This window comes from Xyrauchen texanus, chromosome 22, assembly GCF_025860055.1.
Source record: "Xyrauchen texanus isolate HMW12.3.18 chromosome 22, RBS_HiC_50CHRs, whole genome shotgun sequence".
Lineage (NCBI taxonomy): Eukaryota > Metazoa > Chordata > Actinopteri > Cypriniformes > Catostomidae > Xyrauchen > Xyrauchen texanus.
The window spans coordinates 5,416,496-5,438,898 of NC_068297.1; the positions used below are offsets into that span (position 1 = coordinate 5,416,496).

Below are 22,403 nucleotides of genomic sequence, written 5' to 3' on the forward strand. Positions count from 1 at the left end.
GTTACGGTGAGGGACTTACAATGGAAGTGAATGGGGCCCAATTTTTGAGGATTTAAAGACAGAAATGTGAAGCTTCTAATTTTATAAACACACTAATATTAATTCTTCTGTTAAAACTCATGTATTATTTGAGCTGTAACGTTGTTTAAATCATAATTTTAATGGATGTTTTAGGGTTTTAGGGTTTATGTTATGTTGTCATGGCAACAAAGTTGTAAAATTAGATTTATCTCTACACAGTAAAAGTTAGTAAGTAATTTTATCGCACTAAAATCATGTTAACACAGATATTGTTTACGTCTTGTGGCTGTACTTTTGAAACTGTGAGTATTTTTTGGCCCCATTCACTTCCACTGTAAGTGCTTCACTGTAACACAGACATTTCTTGTCATGCAAGAAATGCTTTCAATTGAGCTTAGCTTGAATTGAACCCGGATTGTTAATTGACCACACCAGACGTGCATCATTTGTTCATAATACATGTTATCCAGAGATTTTTTACAACTTAAACTTGGAGAAAAACGTATTTACCATGTTTCATGGACTGAACGATCAACAGTATAACATGTTAAACAATATAACAAGCAAGTTGCTGTAATATTTATTGTACATGCACATAGTTCCATAGGCCTGTAGAATCAGAAAGTAGTATGCTATTCTTACTGTAAACAGAGCTTCCATAATGTGAGTGTTTGGTGCAGATGTCTTGGCTTGCTTTAGGTAGGAAAATTAGCACAGGCTTACCCAGCTGTCACGAGGGCCATGAGATAGTTTTCAATACTTTTTCTTAAAGACTGTACAAATGTGAGGTTATCTGAGGTGCTGTAGTTTATGGTGCTGTAGTTCAAGTGAGTACATACTGATGTATTTATATAATGCAGGTGCTGTAATGGAAAGTATGGATGTCTGCATTTTTGTTGTCCCATCCTCCTAAGCAGTGGACAGATTGTCTGCAGCAGATGTTCCTCAGCACACAGTGTCCTGTAGTTTTAAATTATTTATTATATTTGACCTCAATTGTCTTTATTGTCATTTTACCTGAAGAATTGATGCAAGGTCAAATTCATTCAGAGCTCCAACAAAGACCAGATCAAATCCTGTATGCCTGTAAATGTGTTACTTAATGGGAAAACTCAGTGCATTATCTCTGGTCTAAAAGAGGAGTTATCCATATAGACCCATTTATATTAATTAAAGATGAAGCATACTGCAGGGAGCTATCCTATATTCATGGATTTAACCTAAATACGTAAATGTGTGCAAGAACTTAGGGACCATTCTCAGTGTAATTGTTTTGCTTGCTCCTCGTGTAACAGGCTTTTATGTGTTTTCAAATCTTGTTTGATTTTATAAAGCGTCTATGTCATCAAGATTATCAATACTTTGCTGAAAAACATGTTGTAAGCAAAATAGCAGATGTTTACTGCCTCCTGGTGAAAGTTCCCATGCTCTTCTCATAGTAGAAGACCATTTTGAAAATGGATGCATACGTACTGTGATTGAGTAAACTGTAATGTTTTTGTTACTGTCTGAAAACTTCAAATTGAGTATTTGCTGAATTGCTGCAACTTGTACTTGGTTATTATTTTGTACATTTTTATAGAAAAATCATGTTGAAACACTTTGGCCTTTGAGGTATATCTCTCAGTTATCTTTACATTCCATTCATATCCACTAGGGCTGAACAATAGGACGATGTCATCGGATATGACGATATCTGAAAAATATCGAAATTCCTATTGCGACGCTCATTGTCAGACGATGATCGTCAACATCTGGAAATTACAAAAACACAGAGCTGGGAAGTCACCAGATATATTAAATCACTGCAGAAGGTATGAAATTAGCACTCGTCAAATGCGGGTAGCCTATATCATGTGCATTGCATTTTGCAGTGGCGGGCTAACTTTAAAACGTCACTGAATGACAAATGAAATGAAAGAAATTCTGTTAGACACAAAGACAGGCGCTTTATGAAACACACTTTATCGTATATAATTTTGTTGTTGTTGTTATTAACAGTTTTTATAGATTCCAGACGTAAATCATACAAACATAACATAAAATATGGAATCAATTATTTACATGAAACCGCTCCCCCCGAACATTTGCCCACACCTCCCACCCAACACAAGCACGGACTACAGTGGCCACCAACAATTAGAACATAAAAAATAAGCATAAAAAAAAGATATACTTTCAAACAACATAATCTATTCTAGAATAAATCTTATGGATTGAGGAAAAGAATGTATTGTCCCTCCCAGATTGGTTCAAAAGTCTTTTTACACTTTCTGTGAAGCGTCAATGTTGCTCTTGGGGGCTTACACACTTTTGCTTCACTATGATCAAGGACTGAGTCATCAAAAGATTAAAGTCTCCTCCCAATATTATATCATGAGGGGTGCCAGCGACTTACAACATCCCTTCAAGTTCTATATAGAAGCCCTGACATCAACTTTAGGTGCACAAATATTAGCCAAAATAAGACTTTGCGCCTGAATTTCTGCTAAAACAATAATCACTCTCCCTAATTTATCATTAATATGTTTGAGATATTTTAATTGTTTACTTATCAATGTAATGACTCCTCTGCTCTTACTTGAGCCAGCTCTAAAGCACCCAACAGTCTATGTATGCCTACGAGAGCCCCCTTTTGACAAGGATTGCTCAAGTCCGGTGCATCTATATAAATTTTGTGAGACAGAATTACAAACAGAAAATATTCTATAAAACAAACGCCAACCAATAAGCGGAAAACACACACACACACAACAACAACCGCCATTCACCCCTAAGTGGTGGTGACGTCACCACGACGCTTGTGCCAGGCTATGTGCACGTTTAGGCCATGTGAAGTGTCGAACGCCCGCTGGCAGGAGGTCACAGGACAGATCCAACAGGTGACATGAGTCGACTGACTGAGATGTCTGGCTGATGCGCCACCTGTGCCCCCTACTGTGCCAAATTGCTGTGCTTTAGCCACACGGCACTCTGCTCGTTGTTGTGAGTGTCGCTCCTCTGCCCTCCTTTGTTGTTGGAAGGTGAATGCCTCCAACTGGCCAGTAGCGTCACACACACACACACACACACACACACACACACAAACAAACAAAGAAAAACAAAAAAGGGGGCCATTCAGTTCCTCAGGCAGTCAAACGAATGTTCAGTGAGCCAGTCCATTTGGTCGTTACACGAGTGCAACACATGCCCTAATCACTCCAATGTCCTGCAAGAAATATTCCACATAACAAATTCCAGCCGCTAGGCTGAACCAACACAAAAAGAAACTAAAAAAGCACCCATTTTCCTCGGACAGTCAAGTGTATGTTCAGTGAGTAAGGCCCACTAGGAAGCAACATGAAAATCATTAAATGGCTTACTCACTTGATTGTCTTTATGAAGGACATTGCTTGCTGTGGGCATGTAAATATTTTGCAGCCATCCTTAGCATCTATTCTCAATTTGGCCGGGCTTTGGTAACCCGCTCAACGAGCCACGTGATAAGATGCGTGGATTGACGTCTCAGACGTGGAGGCAACTGAGTTTCATCCTCCGCCACCCGGATTTAAGTGAGTCACTACGCTACCACGAGGACTTAGAGTGCATTGGGAATTGGGCATTCCAAATTGGGGAGGAAAAAAAAAACACTATTTGAAGAGGCAGAATCGCACAATAGCAAATTAAGTCTGTGTCTCACACGTGGCTTAAACAATGGATCTGGATTCTTTTCCAGAATCAAATCTTGTACCCCTCAGTGAATCCTTCTCATATTTGATCCGTTATCATAACTTTGATCCAGACAATTCAAAAGGTCAATCCTTAGGTTTTCCAGTGTGGCAATCAAATTCAGCAGCAATATATTTTGCATCTTTGACTTGTTTAATGATTTTATTTAACACGCAATCTGCGATTGATTTTAAGAATTCATTTTTGTACACCAACTTAAATATGAAGTTCACTTTTTTCTGTCAATATTTTTTGCACATGTTGAGCCATGATAGTGTCATAATGAGCTAAAAATTAGATTAATCCAAGGAAGTTTCCATTTCTTGGATTTCCAATCATAGCATTTTTACCTCGCAAAGGTAAGTTCCTCTCTACAAGGAACAAAATGCAGCCCATCACCCTAGTCAGCACTTGCTTCCATATCAACCTTTCTTCTTCAATCGCGTTGTGTAGTTGATTGTCAATGGATTGTCTTAACCTAGTTTTAAGTTCTTTCCATGTAAGGTAAGCATCAATTTGGTTGTGCCCTGTTTCGTGTTGCTGTAATCTACTTGACAGTTTCCATTTCCTTTCACAAAGCAGCTGTTGTGTGCTTTTTCTCCACCAAAATTTGTTTTACACAAAGCAGTAAACTTTGTTTGCTTTATGGAAAAACATCAACTAGTCCCATTCCACCATTCATTAATCATCTATACATTTACATTTATGCATTTGGCAGATGCTTTTATCCAAAGCGATTTACAGTGCACTTAGTACAGGGACAATCCCCCCGGAGAAACCTGCAGTTAAGTACCTTTCTCAAGGACACAATGGTGGTGGTTGTGGCGATTGAACCAGCAACCTTCTGATTAACAGTTATGTGCTTTAGCCCACTACGCCACCACCACTCTCTCCACTGTCTATAGCAGAAGGCTTTTCAAAAATATGTATTACTTTCCTGTGATCTTAGGAATGGACCATAGCATTTCGGTGGACCATTCTCAGTCAACATCATATGGAATGAATCAGTGACTTTACTTGGGCAAGTTTCAGGGATCTGGGTCATGATCAAGCAACACCTCGACATTTACATTCTCTGTTTCTTTACTTTGTTGTTCCTCTCTATCTTCAGTGACACTGGTGGTGGGTGTTCTTGGTCTACTGATGGGCTGTCCTGCTTCATTCTCACTGACAGTTGGTATACCTTGCATATTAGTGCCTTCAGTGTCAAAGACTGTGGCCTTCCTCCCGCTAGCCTGTAGTCCTGTCACCCTGAGTCATCATCGCTGGTGCTGCCGGTGACTTGAATGCTGTTCTGACGTACTGTTTTGTCGCTGCAAATTGTTGCTTTTTTATTGCTAATCTGCTGTCCTGTCTCGCTGCTTGCATCCTCACAGACACTGTCACCATTAGTATCGCTACTCTTTCCTGGTCTGTTACTGGAATTATCACAAGCAATATTTAGTTAATTCTGATTTTGAATGAACCAATTTGTAAGGGAATTTTTCATTCTTCATGACTTTTTTTTGCACCCGACATGTGCCTCTTTCCATCCATCGTGTTCTTCTTTGCGTCATTAAGGTCATGCGCGCTGTATTTAAGTAGACTATTAATGGTTAAAATGTGTTAGTGTATATAAGACTAAATAATAATAATAATAATAATAATTAAAAAATAATTCCAAAGTGGTGGTTTGGGGCCCCCTAGCGTCCTGGTGGGCCCATATGCTGGCATCTTCTGCACCCCGATAATGGCACCTCTGTTGACAATAGTGTTAATAGTGAAAGCCCTAAAACATACAATCACCATAATCACAAGTATTTGTTTGACAAATAATCATCAACCAAATTTCATAATTGTGACAGCCCTACAGCCCAACGGTTTTACTCTTTGTTTTGAGGAGAATTACTGTAAAACTCCATATTAGGCATTGTTGTACTGTACAATATTATGTATAGTCAGTTCTATTTAGGGGGGTGAATAGTTCAGTATGCTTAAGGACAGAGTCTTCCACTAAACCAGATAAAACAGGAATAACCAGATGCAGGTACTACAAGCTGAGTGACACATGTCTGATGTTTGAATTTTCTACATTTTCCTCTTTGACCCAAAGGATGTTATGGGATACACTTACATTGCAAGGAAAATATGAGGATAATCGCTCAGTAGCTTTCATTATTTTATTTTTACAACCAAAACAGTACATAACATAATTCAAACTCAAGGTTAGTACAGCATACATGCATAAGGATTATGCTTCTGCACAGCACATACAGTATGTGTACTTAAAAACCCCATGAAATTCTATTGAAACCGGAAGTTGGGTTTGGACATATCAAGGGCCATTCTAATTCTAGCGAGAATTTTATTAAACCAAAATTTGTATATGCTCATAAGTGCAAAATGAGTGATCAATATTTTGGTAATTGTTTCAGAAAAGAAAGACTATAAATTTTAAATATATAGGAGTCTGCTAAAACTTTGTCAACATTTAGGAGTACATTGGCATATACGTATATGATCTCAGAGCTTACAGACATTGTCTGAAAGTTATAAAACTCTAAGAAAACATTTAAATTTATAAAATATTCTACAGTGTCATTTAATAAGGCTATCCTCATATAGTTCTGGCGTACTTTACTAATTTATAAATGTTTGTGTTCAGTAGCATCAATGAACTGTAAATGAGTGTTTGAATGATGAATGAGTTCTGGTGTAATGCAGCGGTCACTGTAGAAATCATCACTCTGTGTTAATCATAGATGCATAAAAATGTGTCTATCTCTCGGCCCTGTGTGCTGCAGTAATGTGGGTCACTAGAGCTGAATGGGTCATTGCGGTGAAGGAGAGAGAGAGAGAAAGTATGATAGATTAATGGAAGGAAGGATGACACGAGGAGAGTGAAAAAATAGGACAAACAGAGGATGGCAGAAAGAGAGAGAGAGGTTGATTTAGCAGTGTTGCTGTGGTGTAAGCGGTCTTCCTCTCTGCTGCATTGCAGTATGCAGCGCTTGTGAGGCTCCATGGCTCCACACACTCCCTAATGACTTCTCACATGCACACACACTCGAAGAGAGGAGAGCCGCAATCTAAATCTGCCTGCGGGAATGCAACATCCCCAGAACCCACTCATACAGTATTTGAGGTTATTTTAGGGTAGATAATATTTTAAATATCAATATTTTGAAAATCATGTTGCCTAGTTGTCTTGTCCATGGTCTTGGCTACTTCGAGAAGTGTAAAGATGAATTTGAGTGATTTCAAGTTTGAGCATGTTTTCATGTTTATAGCATAACGATCATATATTTACACACAAATACAAATAATACAGTAAAAACACACAGAGTCATTGCATTTCCTCAGCAAATTCCAAATTTATCAGTTTTATGCCCTTGAATGGCACTGTGGAAAGGGAACACTATTTGCTGAGTCGTTCTGAATGAAAGTGAGCAGTGGTTTAATTTCTCAAAGGTCACTTCAGGCAGTTGGGTCGATTATGTGATGCCCATTTTTTTTGTCCGTATCTGTATTCAAAATGCAATTCACACAAAACAATAAATTGAATACACCACCTTTATGATGAACATGTTTTCAGTTACTGAGTCCAAAGTCATTTTGAAATATATTTTTTCTGGTGCTTAAAGTAAAAACATTTTTTTTTTAAATGTCATGTGGTATGTTCAAGTAAAAAAATTAACATTTTCTTTAAAAGCTAGAATTCTTGAAAACAACATTTTGACAAGAATATCGCAGAATAATATGAATTCTTCACTGTATTACGTACTGAACGGCTGAAAACGTGTCTCTTCACAACCTGCTTTTGGCACCCCTCCATGGTCATTTTACCCAGAAAATGAGAGAAGGGTACAGCTGCAGACAGAGCTCCAAAAAGTTGCGGGACCTCCAAATCGTCAGCAAAGACCTAACCTAACCCTAACTGTCTGTGGAGGTGTCGCTCCATTTTGGAGTTGGTGCAACCCCCTTTTGGAGAAGCCACGCCCTTTCTGGAGTAACCATGCTCTATTTTGGAGATTCCGCCCCCATTTTGAGATCTCTGGTTTGCAGCTATACCTACTTGGAAAAGTAAGCTCACACATGCTCATACGCCCAACAACACTTACCGCTTTGGCCACCGGGGGCATTGTTTCTCATTTCGGTAAGCACAGACCGATTGTAGCTAAAGAAAATTCAACCTACTGTTTCCGATTCCACAGTGAGATCAGTCTTGGTTAGTGATCATGCGATTTGATTATTACCAAACCTTTATTTACTTCACAGCGGGATATATTCTTTACATATTTGCATGCTTTTTAAAAAACAAATACCAAGCGGAGAATCAATAAGAATCTGAATTAAACAAAACACTAAGAGGCCATTTAAAAAAACAAACAAACATTTGAATGTAAATGTTATGAACAAGTATTTTGCTGTTACTTCATCAAAGTAACATTCCAATTTAAGATAAAGTAGTGCATAGTGATGTTCACTTTTGTATGGAGTGTGCTATTAGTAACTAACTCCATAAGCATAATTCCCTAAGCATAACCCCAGGTGATCTCGTCAGTGTACAATCCCCAGTCATCTGAGAAATGTGTTGACTGCTGGGCTCAAGCTTCTTGGATTAGGGAGATCTGCCCAAGCTAAGGAGAGAACAGGCCTGGATCAAAGCAGTAGTCCTGTTATAGCCAGACTTACGGCTGGGCTCACGGTTGGAAAGCAGTACTCCTGGAGGTCTTCGAGTCTGACAGGGAGTCAAATTGTGTGTGTTAGAGCAAGAGAGAAACAGGCCTGACCACCTGTCTCTGGTTTATCCCACTCACCAGATGAACCAGGGCTGCAACTGTCCTTATTTATTGGCCACAACATTTGATCTGGCTTCTCTTGAACTCTTATAGATATACAAAACAGTCTACACCCAGAACAGTTGTGAAATCTGAGACCAATACACAAGCTGTTTAGGATCCAGTTATCTATAGCCTCTGTTCTACAATAGCTTATTTTACTTATCTTCTAGAAGGCATGGACTCTGTCTCATATGGCCTTTGATTAATTTACAGTAAAGCTCTTTAATTATATAATTAGATCTCTATTCTAAGCACCAATTTACCACTTAAAGCAGGGGTGGGGCCATTAAGGGCCATTTGAGTATTTACGAAAGTATTCGCAGGCCATATAAGGACCCCCTTGAAAACGAGATGTACATCTCAAGGGGTTATTCCTAATAAAAGAATTTCCAACATATTATACTGTCTATAATACAATATTATGTGTTGTTCAGTGATGAGCCGTGCATTAAAAGTCTAGGTCTTCAGTATGATTCATGCCATTAAGAAAACACAGTTTCACAATGAATAAGACACCCTATGCTTTTGGGCATCATATATTATGTCACAGCTAAATAATAATACCAATTGACATTTTAAAAACACGTCCACGCACAAAAGCTAGAACTTGAAACAACACTTAATGCTCAAGCAAGCCTAATTTTATCTGCAGCATGAACATCTCTGGAACAGACATTCAAAAATCATAATTTTTCATATGAATCTACCAAGGAGGTCTATAATACCTGGAAAAATCTATCTATAAATTTCGTTTCGTCAGGATACACGGTTATGCTGCATTCCATGCAAGTCGGATGTGGGATATTCCTACTTGATATCTCTGACCATAAATACATTCTATTCCCTGATATTCGGAAGATGACATTTAAGGAAACAAAACTGCAATGCTCCTGTTAGCTTAGCCGGGGTTTGATGCCTAGCAACCCAACTGATAAACAATAATGCAGTGCTAGCATCTGTACTTCAGGTGTACGATTATCAAATAAGATTATATTATATATAACAAGTTGTATACACCCGTTTCTGCTAAACAAGCTTTAATATCATGTAATGTGGAAACAAACTCATTTATCGATATTACTTTTGAGTGTCGACATGTTTATGTGACTTCATGCCCCTGCATCTCTGCGAAATCGGAGTTGAGAATTTCTGCACGAGCCTACAAGTTGTAATTCTGACTTCAAGATGCATTCCATTGCACTTCTCCTAGTTGGAAGTTGTAAAATCCGACTCTCCGTGTTGAACGGAACGCAGCACTACTTTTCAAAACAGCCTAATTTACACTGAGAAAACTCTTGATGTTACTTTAACAATGCAAAAAAGCATTTACCAATTTACTTGAAGTGAAATTCAGTCTTCCTTTCCTGTTTAATAAATGAAGCAATCACACGGTCATGCAGAACATCTAGTTTTTATATCCATAAGGATCTCTTTCTCAATGGTGATAGCGACAGTGATGACAATCTTGCACTCTTCGCTTTCAAATTGCATCACTTAAAGCGTGATTGCGTAACTCAATGCCAGCTAGAAGGCCATGACCGGGACATATCCTAAAGATCACACCCACCAAGAACAAATTAATCAATCTGATTGGCTGATGAATCTGACAATCTGACTTTAGATGCTCATTCATTTGCACTGTTGAGGGATTCTGTGGAAATTTTGAAGGCCTGATGGGGAGCTCAGACTCATGCGCTGCTTTGGGCATGTAATTTAGTTGTCACATTTCTCTTGTAAGCATCAAGGAATGAATTCTAACATTTTAGTTTTTCTCTATTTGTTTGTAGATTAATTAAGTGTGGAAAGTGATTAAAAATACATGCAATGCAAAAAGTTGATTGAGAATGAGAGGATGAAAAATATTTATTTATTTGGCATTTTAGGCCAGCAGAGAAGGCTTTGCTAGCCCCGAGAATTCGCCACTGGTGTTGTTATCAATTAAAATTATTTTTAAACATTATTATTTGAAAGTAATTTTTTTTCAGGATAATTGAATCGAGGCCATTTTTTACTTTTCAATAATTTCTCAAATGGTCTCACGGGCCTTATACGGTCCTGAGGCCTGTCGTTCCCCACCCCTGTCTTAAAGGAATTTTCCAGGGTTCAATCCAAGTTAAGCTCAATTGACAGCATTCTTAATGCTGATTACCACAAAAAAATATTTTTGACTCGTCTCTCATTTATTTAAAAAAAATTTAAAATAATCACAGTTAAAGTAAGGCACTTACAATTGCAGTGAATGGGGCCAGTCAATAAACATTAACATACACATTGTATCAAATGTACAGCCTCAAGATGTAAACATTATACATGTTAACATGATTTCAGTGTGACAATGTCTTACTAACCTCATCAGTGTAAAGTTGTATTCAAAATTATAACTTTGTTGTCCTGACATCATAATGCCGCTGAACACTGTAATCTCATTAACACCATAATGCTGAAAATCCCTGATTTTTTCACACTATTTTGATCTTTATGGTGATTAAGGATTTGCCTCTTCATTGGACTGTTTGGGGGGTGTTAGAAGCCCCCTCTTAGACCCAGTCGTGACAATGTCAAAAGTTTTCTGCTCAACATCATTGTATTTGGAACCTTGTATTTAACTGGAAAGCTATTTTTAGCAACAACTTAGTAACCACCCAGAACACCCTAGCAACCGTATAGTAACGCCCAAGCAACCTTCTAGAACATTCTATCATTGTGGTGAACTTCTATGTGAACTTCTGCAGTTAATCCAGGATGGACTTCAAATACATTAGTCATTAATCTTACAGTTCATTCAAAATCTTTGTTTATAATCTGATCCTTAACACTTACTAAGTGACTTGCACTATACATGAGTAATATTGGCATTACATTCATGGTGTTAATCAGAGGGTAACTGGCCCACACAATGAGTCTGGTTTCTCCCAAAGTTATTTTTCTCCATTAACCAACATCTTATGGTGTTTTGTGTTCCTTGTCACAGTCCCCTTCGGCTTGCTCACTGGGGTTATAAATACAATTAATATTTTATTATTTTTATAATTATATTATATAGATATTTTAGAGAGTTTCATTTTCTGTTAAATCATGGTTTTCTCTAAAGCTGCTTTGAAACCGTGTGTTGTGAAAAGCGCATACAAATAAATATGACTTCATTTTGTGATGAGATTTGCATGGGCTAATCTCTTTCAATTACATATATGTGGCGTGTTTTTATAGTACTCCAACTTTTAAATATTGGTTGATCATTATGGATGCAGTTTCTTAGATGTGCCTTGAACTTTTATCAAAACGTTTCTGTATTAGTTTATTATAGCTTGGTTATTAAATATGATATTGGGAACAGTATTGAGGGTTCGGGTGATCTGATATTATTGGAGCGTGCAGTAATATGTTCAAAACATTCACTGCCACACTTGACTTAACTTATTTGATTTCCTGCTAGGTGAGATAATGAGCTGGCTCAGCTCTTGCCTGGCAGGATGGAACACATGATGACACATGTGGGCCTGCTGAGATATAGAAAAATGGCCAATAAATGCAGACATAAGTCCCATGGTGATTACTTGTTTTCACACTGTATCATATATTTAAACTTCCTCATTGCTGTGCTTTTAATAATGAAGTTTGAAGAGTATGTATACAATTTATGAAATGCTAAAATGACAGACATTTGATATCAATCTTGCAAGCATTTGACTCCTACGAGAATGGCTGCAAGGAATTTGTCCCTGTAGAATTACACAGTAAGCTCAGCACAAAACTCAACAATGCAAGAAAACCATGTTTACGAGATTTCAAAATTGTTGAGAACTCTGGTTAATGTATTTACATGTAGAAGAAGTCTAGGTGTGCCGATCGGTATTACTTAAACCATTTATGACCTAAATCTGATTAAAGTATCTGTTTAAAGGAATATTCGGGGTTAAATAAAGGTTAAAAAGTTAAGCTCAATCGACAGCATTTGTGGCATCATTTAGGTTACCACAAAAATAATTTCGACTAGTCCCTCGTTTTCAAATCTGGGTTACAGTGAGGCACTTACAGTACAATGGAAGTAAATTGGGCCAATTTTTGCTGGTATTTAAGGCAGAAATGTGAAGCTTATATTTTTATAAAAGCACTTACATTAATTATTGTTTAAAAACTGTGCATTATTTTCACTGTAAAGTTGTTAAAATAAATTTTCATCATGCAACAAAGTTGTGAAATTGGATATAGCTTTACATAGAAAAGGTTAGTGTGCGATTTTATCACAATAAAACCAAGTTATTTTGCATATTCTATACATCCTGTGGCTATACTTTTGAAGCCGTGAGTATTTTAAGGTTAATGGACTGACCCATTCACTTCCATTGTAAGTGCGGCACTGTAACCCAGATTTAGTTTTTTAAGAAAAGGAGGGACAAGTAAAAAAAAGAATGATAATCAGCTGATAATTACACCACAAATGATGTCGATTGAACTTAACTTGAATTGAATCTTTAAAATTATATTAAGCCGTTTAAATGTCTGTATACGTTGATGGCTTATTAAGCATAACTGGTGTAAGATTGTGCATGTAAACCCACTCTTTTTCTGAAAATTGTTGGCTCTGTGCGGTCAATCTTTAATCATGAGTGAGAAGATCTCTGAGAGTCCAGGCATTCTGCCCTAATTTCTCCTCCAGCTCTGCTCACTGAATCGAAACGGCATTATTATGCTTGTACAATTCCATAATGATCCCCCCAAAGCAGAGATTTTACTACTGTACTGAAAGGACGGACTCTGTTAAGAGATCTGGAGGAAACAAACAGAATCAGTAGTGACATGTGTGTCAGGGTTAATGTCACGAGTACGAGAAATTGTGAGTAACTCAAAATCTGTTTACCAAAATAAGAGAAGAGTTGTTGGTAGCTTTGACATGATGCTAAGCAAGTTCACCACTTTCAAACACAACTAATTTCACTCAATTTGAAAAGTAGTGATGAAAAATAGTTCTGTGATTTAGTTTAATTTATTATTTTCCTCAATATTTATGTGTGCTATGTATTGTTATGCTTACTAGATTATCGATTACATTATTAGCTTAGCAACATTGTCTTTCCAGCCCAATAATTGCTCGAATCTCAGCCTGTTTGGCAGACATCTCGGCCTGGATGAAGGAGCATCACCAGCAACTTAACCCAGCGAAGATGGAGCTCCTCATCAATCCAGCCAACCCTGCGGTTGTACACAACATCACCATTCAGCTGGGTTCAACTACAGTAACGCCTTCCAAAACGCTCAGAAATCTAGGGATGTCAACTCAGTTTCACAGACCACATCTCAAAGACCACAAGATCATGTAGATTTACACACTACAATATCAGGAAAATAAGACCTGAACTCTGAACATGCCACACAACTACTTGTTCAGTCACTTGTCATAACTAGACTGGACTACTGTAACGCTCTCATTGCAGGCCTCCCTGCATGTGCAATTAGACCTCTGCAAATGATCCAGAATGCAGCACGTTTGATCTTTAATGAACCAAAGAGAGCACATGTTACACCACTCTTTGTCTCTCTTCACTGGCTGCCGGTTGATGCACATATCAAATTCAAGACTCTGATACTGGCATACAGAACAGTCACTGGGTCCACATACCTAAAATAATTTCTGCAGAGCTACATTCCCACCAGAAGCCTGTGGTCGGCTAATGAGTGGCGCCTTGTTGTACCAACACAAAGAGGCACCAAAACACTTTCCCGGACTTTTGGTTTCACTGTACCACATTGATGGAATGACCTTACCAGCTCCATCCATGAAGCAGTCTCACTCTCTGTCTTAAAAAAGGGCTAAAACACATCTTTTCCATGAGCACTTAACCATGCTCTCATAAAAAATCTATATATATATATATATATATATATATATATATATATATATATATATATATATATATATATATATATATATATTCTTGTTGCACTCTAGTCTTGGATACTAATTTGCACTTTTTATACTACTGTCTCCTTAAGATGAATCACTTATGATGTATTATTCCTCTTTTGTAAGTCGCTTTGGATAAAAGCCTCTGCCAAATTAATATATGTAAACATGCTAATGTCAAAGTCTCCTTCAATCTGTTGCTAGCTCTGTTTTATGTAGAACATTCAAAATCACTCACTCATGAGGTTGCATGATGGTTTAAATGTTGCCCTAGAAGGCAGCTGCCTACATAGGCAGCAAGGTAGCTCATTTGGTTTTGGAACACAGCTTATGTATATGGTTTGTATATCATGTAACATCAAATTAAGGGAAAAAAGCTACACTGAGTTGTTTTTGCTGTTGGATGTTTACTATTATTTAAATGGCTAAGTGGCTAATCATGAGTTGCCAGACATTCCCCACAACAGTTCTCTGTCCCGAGTACAGTAACAAATCATTGAGCAGTTTGTAATCATACTGTACTGATCCATGCTCAAGTGAAAATGGTACTGGAACCGTTACTTATTGTGCTGTAAACATTTGGCCCGATGTTGGAAAAGCGCTTATTGTTGCACTATTGCTATCCTTGCTGCCCTTTGATGTAAGTTATGTTGTTCTATGCAGCTGAATCACTTTGCATCTTATTTTGGCCTAGAACAGTGCCTCGAACTACATTCAAATTTCATAAAGCCAATCACATTGTATCTTGACATTTCTTGCCATTTTGTGTGCATTATGCATTAGACAGTCCATGTACAATTCGTGGGCATTCTGTCTGAGGTTGAGACTATACTTAAATTGACTTGTGTCTATGAAAATACAAGGTCAGGCATATTTGCTGACTGTATACTGATTCTCATCAGCCTATCCTTGTAATGAGATGAGCTGTAGGCATGTCATGCATAGTCATTGATCCAAGCCCTGTCAGTCCTATCAGGAGCTCGGCTTATATTTAGTGCAGGAAATCCATTAATGGTATTACTTGCCAACAATAAAGCTCCACTTCTGTCCTCGTTTCCCTGTCTCTGGCATCAGCAGTGTCTTGTGGAAGACCTGTCTTGCTGATTGGCTAATGGAGACATGAGTAATGTGCTATTGAAACATGAGGTCATCTTTTCTGTCCCTCTCGTCTCCTCGCTTCATTTACACACTCGTAAAGCACGGAGCTGGATGGCTGCGAGGATTTGACTCAACATATTCCAAATGGATTCTTCCTGTGGTTTGGGGAGACAGACCGCTTTTGAGTCTTTGTCTCAAACATCTCTGGAACTGACACCAGAACAAAGAGTCCACCAGACACCCAGTGCATTGCTCGCTCTTTGTGTGCGTGTGTGTGTGTGTTGTGTACAAATTGACCTATAGAGTTGGCAATCAGCCAATGGAAGGGACCTTTACACTAAAGATATAGTTCGCCGAGCTAGATTTTGGACTATCGGCAAAAGTCTGGTCACTTTGCAGCTTTTTCTGGGAAAGATCTTCCTGCTTATTTTGGAAGGGGCCATCATTGAAACAGTTCACTTGGTTTGCATAACATATAGCGACGGGAAAATCTGAAAATGATGATACCACAATTTTAGAACGGCAAGCCCCAGTGGTAACTCATTCAAATATTAGCACGTAAGTTTTCGTCCTGACAACAAGTTTGCAAGTGGTACAGTGGTAGATATTAAGATTTTTTTCTGCATATTGGGGAATGTCAGTTTGATTTCTGTCTGTATGAATGAACAACCGAAGTCACAACCATATTATAACAGCTGTAACCATTGTGACAGTGACTAAAAGATGACAACGTCCATAACACTGGCATATCTTATCACAATTGACACCGCGTTATTTAATAATTAAGTCCAATCGTGGCACAAGTTCATCCATCAGATCAAAATGAACAGAAAGCGGCTTTGAATGCTTTTTAACCACATGCGTGTCACGCGGTTCATGTCTATGAGTAGCTGGTGGAAAACAGTGGCTGAACCTTCGGTTGACACTCAGCTCATTTCTACGTGATTGTGAGTTAACTAAACCCCACATGAAACACGCAAGACACAAGCGTCTTGCGTGTACAGTGCAGCGTGTCTCTCACTGTACATGACGTAACTAACAACTAGTTGTCCAGTATAGTTCTGTTCACACAGAACAGGTTTGCCGAGAATGTGGTTGTGAGACCTGAAAATTTGCAGGTGTCAGTTTGGTTAAAGAATGCGGTTGTTACACCCGTAAATAACCATCCTGTGTGTGAAAGTAATCGTATTTAGCACTCCAAACTGGACTGACAACCGTATTCTGCTGCTGTGTGAACATGGCCACAGAATGTCAATACAATACAATAAAGGTATCACATTTTAGCTAGCCTCCAATCCAGTAATTGAATTTAAGAAAGGATATGTCAGGGAACAAATTTGGTTATTTATTCTATTCACAATTCAACGACTGGTGTATGTCATTAACCTGTAATAATCTTCCCTCGTCTTGTTCCAAACCCTGATGGTAGTAAACAAGTCATTTCCCATTAAAAACATGGTTAGGTTTGGGGTTTGGATGAGGGGTTAGACTTCATGAGCAGGTTTGGGGTTTGGATTAGGGGTTAGACTTCATGAGCAGGTTTGGGGTTTGGATTAGGGGTTAGACTTCATGAGCAGGTTTGGGGTTTGGATTGGGGGTTAGACTTCATGAGCAGGTTTGAGGTTTGGATTAGAGGTTAGACTTCATGAGCAGGTTTGGGGTTTGGATTAGGGGTTAGACTTCATGAGCAGGTTTGGGGTTTGGATGAGGGGTTAGACTTCATGAGCAGGTTTGGGGTTTGGATTAGAGGTTAGACTTCATGAGCAGGTTTAGGTTTGGGGTTTGGATTAGGGGTTAGACTTCATGGGCAGGTTTAGGTTTGGGGTTTGGATTAGGGGTTAGACTTCATGAGCAGGTTTGAGGTTTGGATTAGGGGTTAGACTTCATGGGCAGGTTTAGGTTTGGGGTTTGGATTAGGGGTTAGACTTCATGTGCAGGTGGAGGTTTGGGGTTTGGATTAGGGGTTAGTCTTCATGAGCAGGTTTAGGTTTGGGGTTTGGATTAGGGGTTAGACTTCATGAGCAGGTTTAGGTTTGGGGTTTGGATTAGGGGTTAGTCTTCATGAGCAGGTTTAGGTTTGGGGTTTGGATGAGGGGTTAGACTTCATGAGCAGGTTTAGGTTTGGGGTTTGGATTAGGGGTTAGACTTCATGAGCAGGTTTGAGGTTTGGATTAGGGGTTAGACTTCATGGGCAGGTTTAGGTTTGGGGTTTGGATTAGGGGTTAGTCTTCATGAGCAGGTTTGGGGTTTGGATGAGGGGTTAGACTTCATGAGCAGGTTTAGGTTTGGGGTTTGGATTAGGGGTTAAATGGTAATGGCATTGTTTGTTGGTTGATTTCTTTTTCTCTGTGGACTAAAAGTAGTACGTATTTGTATGAGCCAAATCGTTCTATTTCTTGTGATTTCGTCCACACTAATACATTTTCATTTGAAAATAATTCAAAATGCTCTCTTGTACCATATACATTGGAAAATGTTGAGGTTAGGAAACTGAAAACTGAGTTTCCAAATGGAAGTGGATTTGAACGGATGTAGCTCAGACAAATCTCTGGAATATCTTTCTAAGATTTGATGCTCATACTTAACACATTTTGGTAAATCCAGTGACTTCTTAGCAGTTTTTTCCCCCAGCGAGACGATTTAAAAACTGTGCACCTCGGCTCCTGGAAGATCAATCAAATCGATCCTTGGAAAGCTATTGCCATTTTTTGTATGTTTGTAAATGGACCTGACCTGATCTTTTCAAAAGCACATTTAAAAAAATATATCTAAAAAGTGTATTGACTTACTTTACTCATCATCAGACAGAATACGACTCATCTCCTTTGGGTGTTTTAGGAAATGCATTGCATGATGTTTTTGTTTTTCTAAAAAAAAATGGTTCAAGCACTAACTGTCTCTGTATCAGCATTTTACCTTTAGCAAATCTGCATTGTGCTCCTTTTTTTGAACCTACTACAGAAAAAGGCTAGCATAGATTTTGTTGTTGGAAGGGTTTTTATACCAACGATACTAAGGATTTTTCAGAGGTCATTGACGTATTTCCTCTGTATTCTGTTTGTCTCACTACCTTCCTTTTCTTTCTGCAATACAGCAGGCTGTTTGGCCCTCTGATATTGTCTCAAACAATCTTTATAAGAGCTCCATGCTTCCATTTACAGGATATAAAAGCCTTGTGTTTGTTCTTGGTTCTTTGAAAAGGTTTGAGGTTGTTCCTGTATTTGAAGATGAAAGACGCAGAGGTTGTGGTCATGTACTGCACTCTTACAACACAAAATCTATAAAAGCAAACAACCAATCTGCTGCTCCGACAAGCCAACAAACCAAGGATATGATGCATTTTTGAAATCTCATTTTTGAATGTATTTATTCGTTTACTTGTTGGAGTATTTTAAATCTTTCTCTTTGTCATTTTATAGGTGTGTGGTGGTGCTACTGAACCCGAAGAAAAACAAACAACATCATATTCTCAATAGCTCCAGGTGAGACCTTCATGAACATGAACAAATGTCACATTGTATGGCTCATTGGCTGCAATAATGTACTGTGCATCCCAGAGTGCATTTCTAAACACTCTTAATCTCTTTCTGCTTGCTTGCCTTTAGGTGATTGTTTTGTATTTGTTTTTACATCAGTCTATTTTAATCATCTGTACATGTAAATGTATACCACCGTATGTACAGGTATATGTATATTTATAAGCATGTACCCCACTGACTGCAATGTGGTTTAATGAAACCATTGTTATAATTGTGATGAGTAATATGTAGCCAGACCGACAGGAAATCTCTCAAGCTGGCAGGATGTAGACACTTCAGCACTACCTCAAATACTTCCGTCTACTCTATCCCTTCTCAGGAAAACCATCACTACGCTCGCCTTCTCTCCCGATGGCAAATATGTGGTCACGGGCGAGGTGAGTACTCGCATTTTCAACATCTCAAAAAATGCTTACGCCATGCAGCCACATGGTGCAATCCAGATGGAAGTCAGTATCTCACATTTAGATAAAGCTGATGTAGCTAGAGTGTATGAAAATAAACTTCTTGCAGTTTCCTTCCCTTTGCACTAACATTTGCATTGGAAGGGATTTATTACTTAAAATGCTATATACAACTCATACAAAAGCATGCAAGTTATGTACTTTGTCCAGCTTGGAAAAAAAAAACCCCTCACTGACACAAAAGTATTACAAACTCCAGAATAAAACCAAATGATTGAAAAAATGTACATGAAATAGAGTATAAAAATAAGCCCATGTCCACACTAATACATTTCCTCTCATCCATACCAGAATGGTGTTTTCATCCCTCTAAATCTTTCGAAGAGGCTTTCGTAAACGGTTTTCATAAGTGCATACGATGATGTTAGGAAACCAAAAACGAATGTGGCTTAAGGATTCTGGTTTTTGGTTTAAATTCAACATGTAACGGCATTCACAACCCGTTTTATTTCCGTAATGTGAAGTGTTTCCAAGTGAAACCAAATATTTAATAGGAAACAATGTCGAGTGGGACTTGATTGTGGTACAATGGATTGATATAATGTTAGTGTTGTTTACTAGTGAAAAACTAGCCTAGGGTGTTGTGGATGGTTGTCGGGGCATGTCATGTTAAGAGTGGTTTTTAGTGTGTTGCTGTGTGGTTGCTAGGGTGTTCTGGATGGTTTCTACTAGGTGGTTTCTGTCAGGCCCAAGTAAAAGAACCCACCCCCAAGTCTCTTGGCCCCTATATAGCTCAGGTTCTTCTTTCATTGCAAGTCTGTGGGATATTTTTCGTCCGTTTTATCGTCTGCCAGGTCTGACCACTTAGAAAGTAATAGGACAGCTCTCCTCAACCGGCCACAATACTTCAGGTTAGGGGTTTTAAATTCCACAGTAAAAGTCCCTTAGCATGCACCTCTAAATAAAATACAATGTTTAGTTTTGAGGAATCATGCACAATAAGGATCGATTTTGCTTTCACGTTGTCTTTTAAAGTGCACAATTGATGTGAAACTATTGAATGGAAGCAGTTATGAATGGAAACAGTAGTGTGATATATCCACTCAGGACAGTTTTCAGATCTGTTTGGACTTTGTTTACAAGCCTGAACACAAAAACAGATACTGTGTTTGCGTCTTTAATCCACTGAATCATGTGGATGGCTGATTTTTGTGTGTATGTGTGTGTGTGCAAAAGTAATCCTTTCCATTCTGGAGCAGTTTCTTACTCCAGCATGTGAAAGTGATGTGCGTTTGTGCTTACCGGCTGCCATGGCAACAGGCGGCGACTTGCCAGCCTGCACACAGACTGTGTCTACTGTAATAAAAAGGTGAAAGGAAAGGCAGAGCCAAGAAAGGGCAAGCAAGAGAGCATGTAGGGAGGAAATGAGAAGAAAGTGTGCCTGGAGGAATAGACAAGAACAGTCTGGAGTCTGCATGTGTCTGCTCAATGCTGTTTGACCTCTGACCTCCACATTCTCACTATGAAACTCCCACAGCTATGAATGCTAATCAGTTGTTGTCTGCAAATGCTCGTATTAAAGGAATAATTAACCCAAAAATGAAAATTCTGTGATTAGTTATTCACCCTCATGTTGTTCCAAACCTGTATGGCTTTCTTGCTTATATGGAACACAAAAGGAGATGTTAGGCAGAGAATGTGTATGCAGTTTTTTTTTTTTCTCCATACAATGAAAGTAAATGGAGACCAGGAACAGCCATGGTCACCATTCACTTTCATTATATGGAAAAGAGCAGCTTGGACATTCTGCCATAAGAGATAAAAACCCATACAGGATTGAAATGACATAAGGGTGAATAAATAATGACAGATTTATTTATTTATTTTTGATGAACTATTCCTATCAAGCAGTATGTTTTGTGCAATTAATCAGAATCACTTTTTGTAAATCCTCTTGAGTCATTGTTAGGGTTCCTGATCTGACTTAATTTGAGTTGCATAATATGGAATTGACCTGATCTGTCTAGACTTCCCTGTTTACGAGTTGTTAAAATGTTGTGCACGCATGTGGCACAAATCGAATGGTCCACCTTGAAGGCATGTTTGCTGTACTAACATCAAACTTCAAGGTTCCCATTGTCATGGAAAACTTGAGAGAATTTTGAAATGGTCATGGAAATACATTTTCCTAAATCAATACAAATTATATAAAACATTTGGTAACATGCAATAAGGTTCCATTTGTTAACATTAGTTAACATGAACTAAGAATGAACAATACTTTCACAGCATTTATTAATATTAGTTAATGTTAATTTCAAAATATACTAATACATTATTAAAATCAAAAGTTCTATTTGTTAACATTAGTTAATGCAATATGATCTAACATGAACTAAAAATGAACAATTGTATTTTTATTAACTAACATTAATAAAGATTAATAAAAGCTGAAAAAATAATATTGTTCATTGTATGTTCATGATACCTAAAGTTAACGAATGGAACATTATTGTAAAGTTTTACCATCATTTTTTTTAGTAACCCTGTGCTCTGAAATAATTTACCAGCTATATAGTATTTATTATATATAATATTATAAATAACATTTGCTAGATTTGGTTTCCTGCTAACCCAGTCAGGCCAGTAGTTTTAGATTTTTTATTTTTTATTTAATTTATCATTTTATTTCTAATTAAAATCCTACATCCTAGTAATTTTGTATTTTTTGCTATAATTACAAATAAAGCTGTCCTAATTATAAATAGCCAAAATGTAACTTGATGGCAGCTACAGTATGAACTCATAAATACACTTCTGCTGGAACATGATCGCAAACCATGTTTTTCTTAACAAATCTTATCCGAACAGGTTTAAGTCAACTAAATTTGCAACACCGATACATTCA

At 37.9% G+C, this 22,403-nt stretch overlaps 1 protein-coding gene across 1 annotated transcript in view; it reads left to right on the forward strand.

Annotated features, from left to right (window-relative positions):
* LOC127662848 (mitogen-activated protein kinase-binding protein 1-like) overlaps positions 1–22,403 on the forward strand; it is a 68,566-nt gene that overhangs the window by 9,593 nt on the left and 36,570 nt on the right. The window contains exons 3-4 of the mRNA XM_052154223.1: positions 18,972–19,034; positions 19,411–19,468. Coding sequence (XP_052010183.1) covers positions 18,972–19,034; positions 19,411–19,468 — 121 coding nt within the window. The remainder of the gene's footprint in view (positions 1–18,971; positions 19,035–19,410; positions 19,469–22,403) is intronic.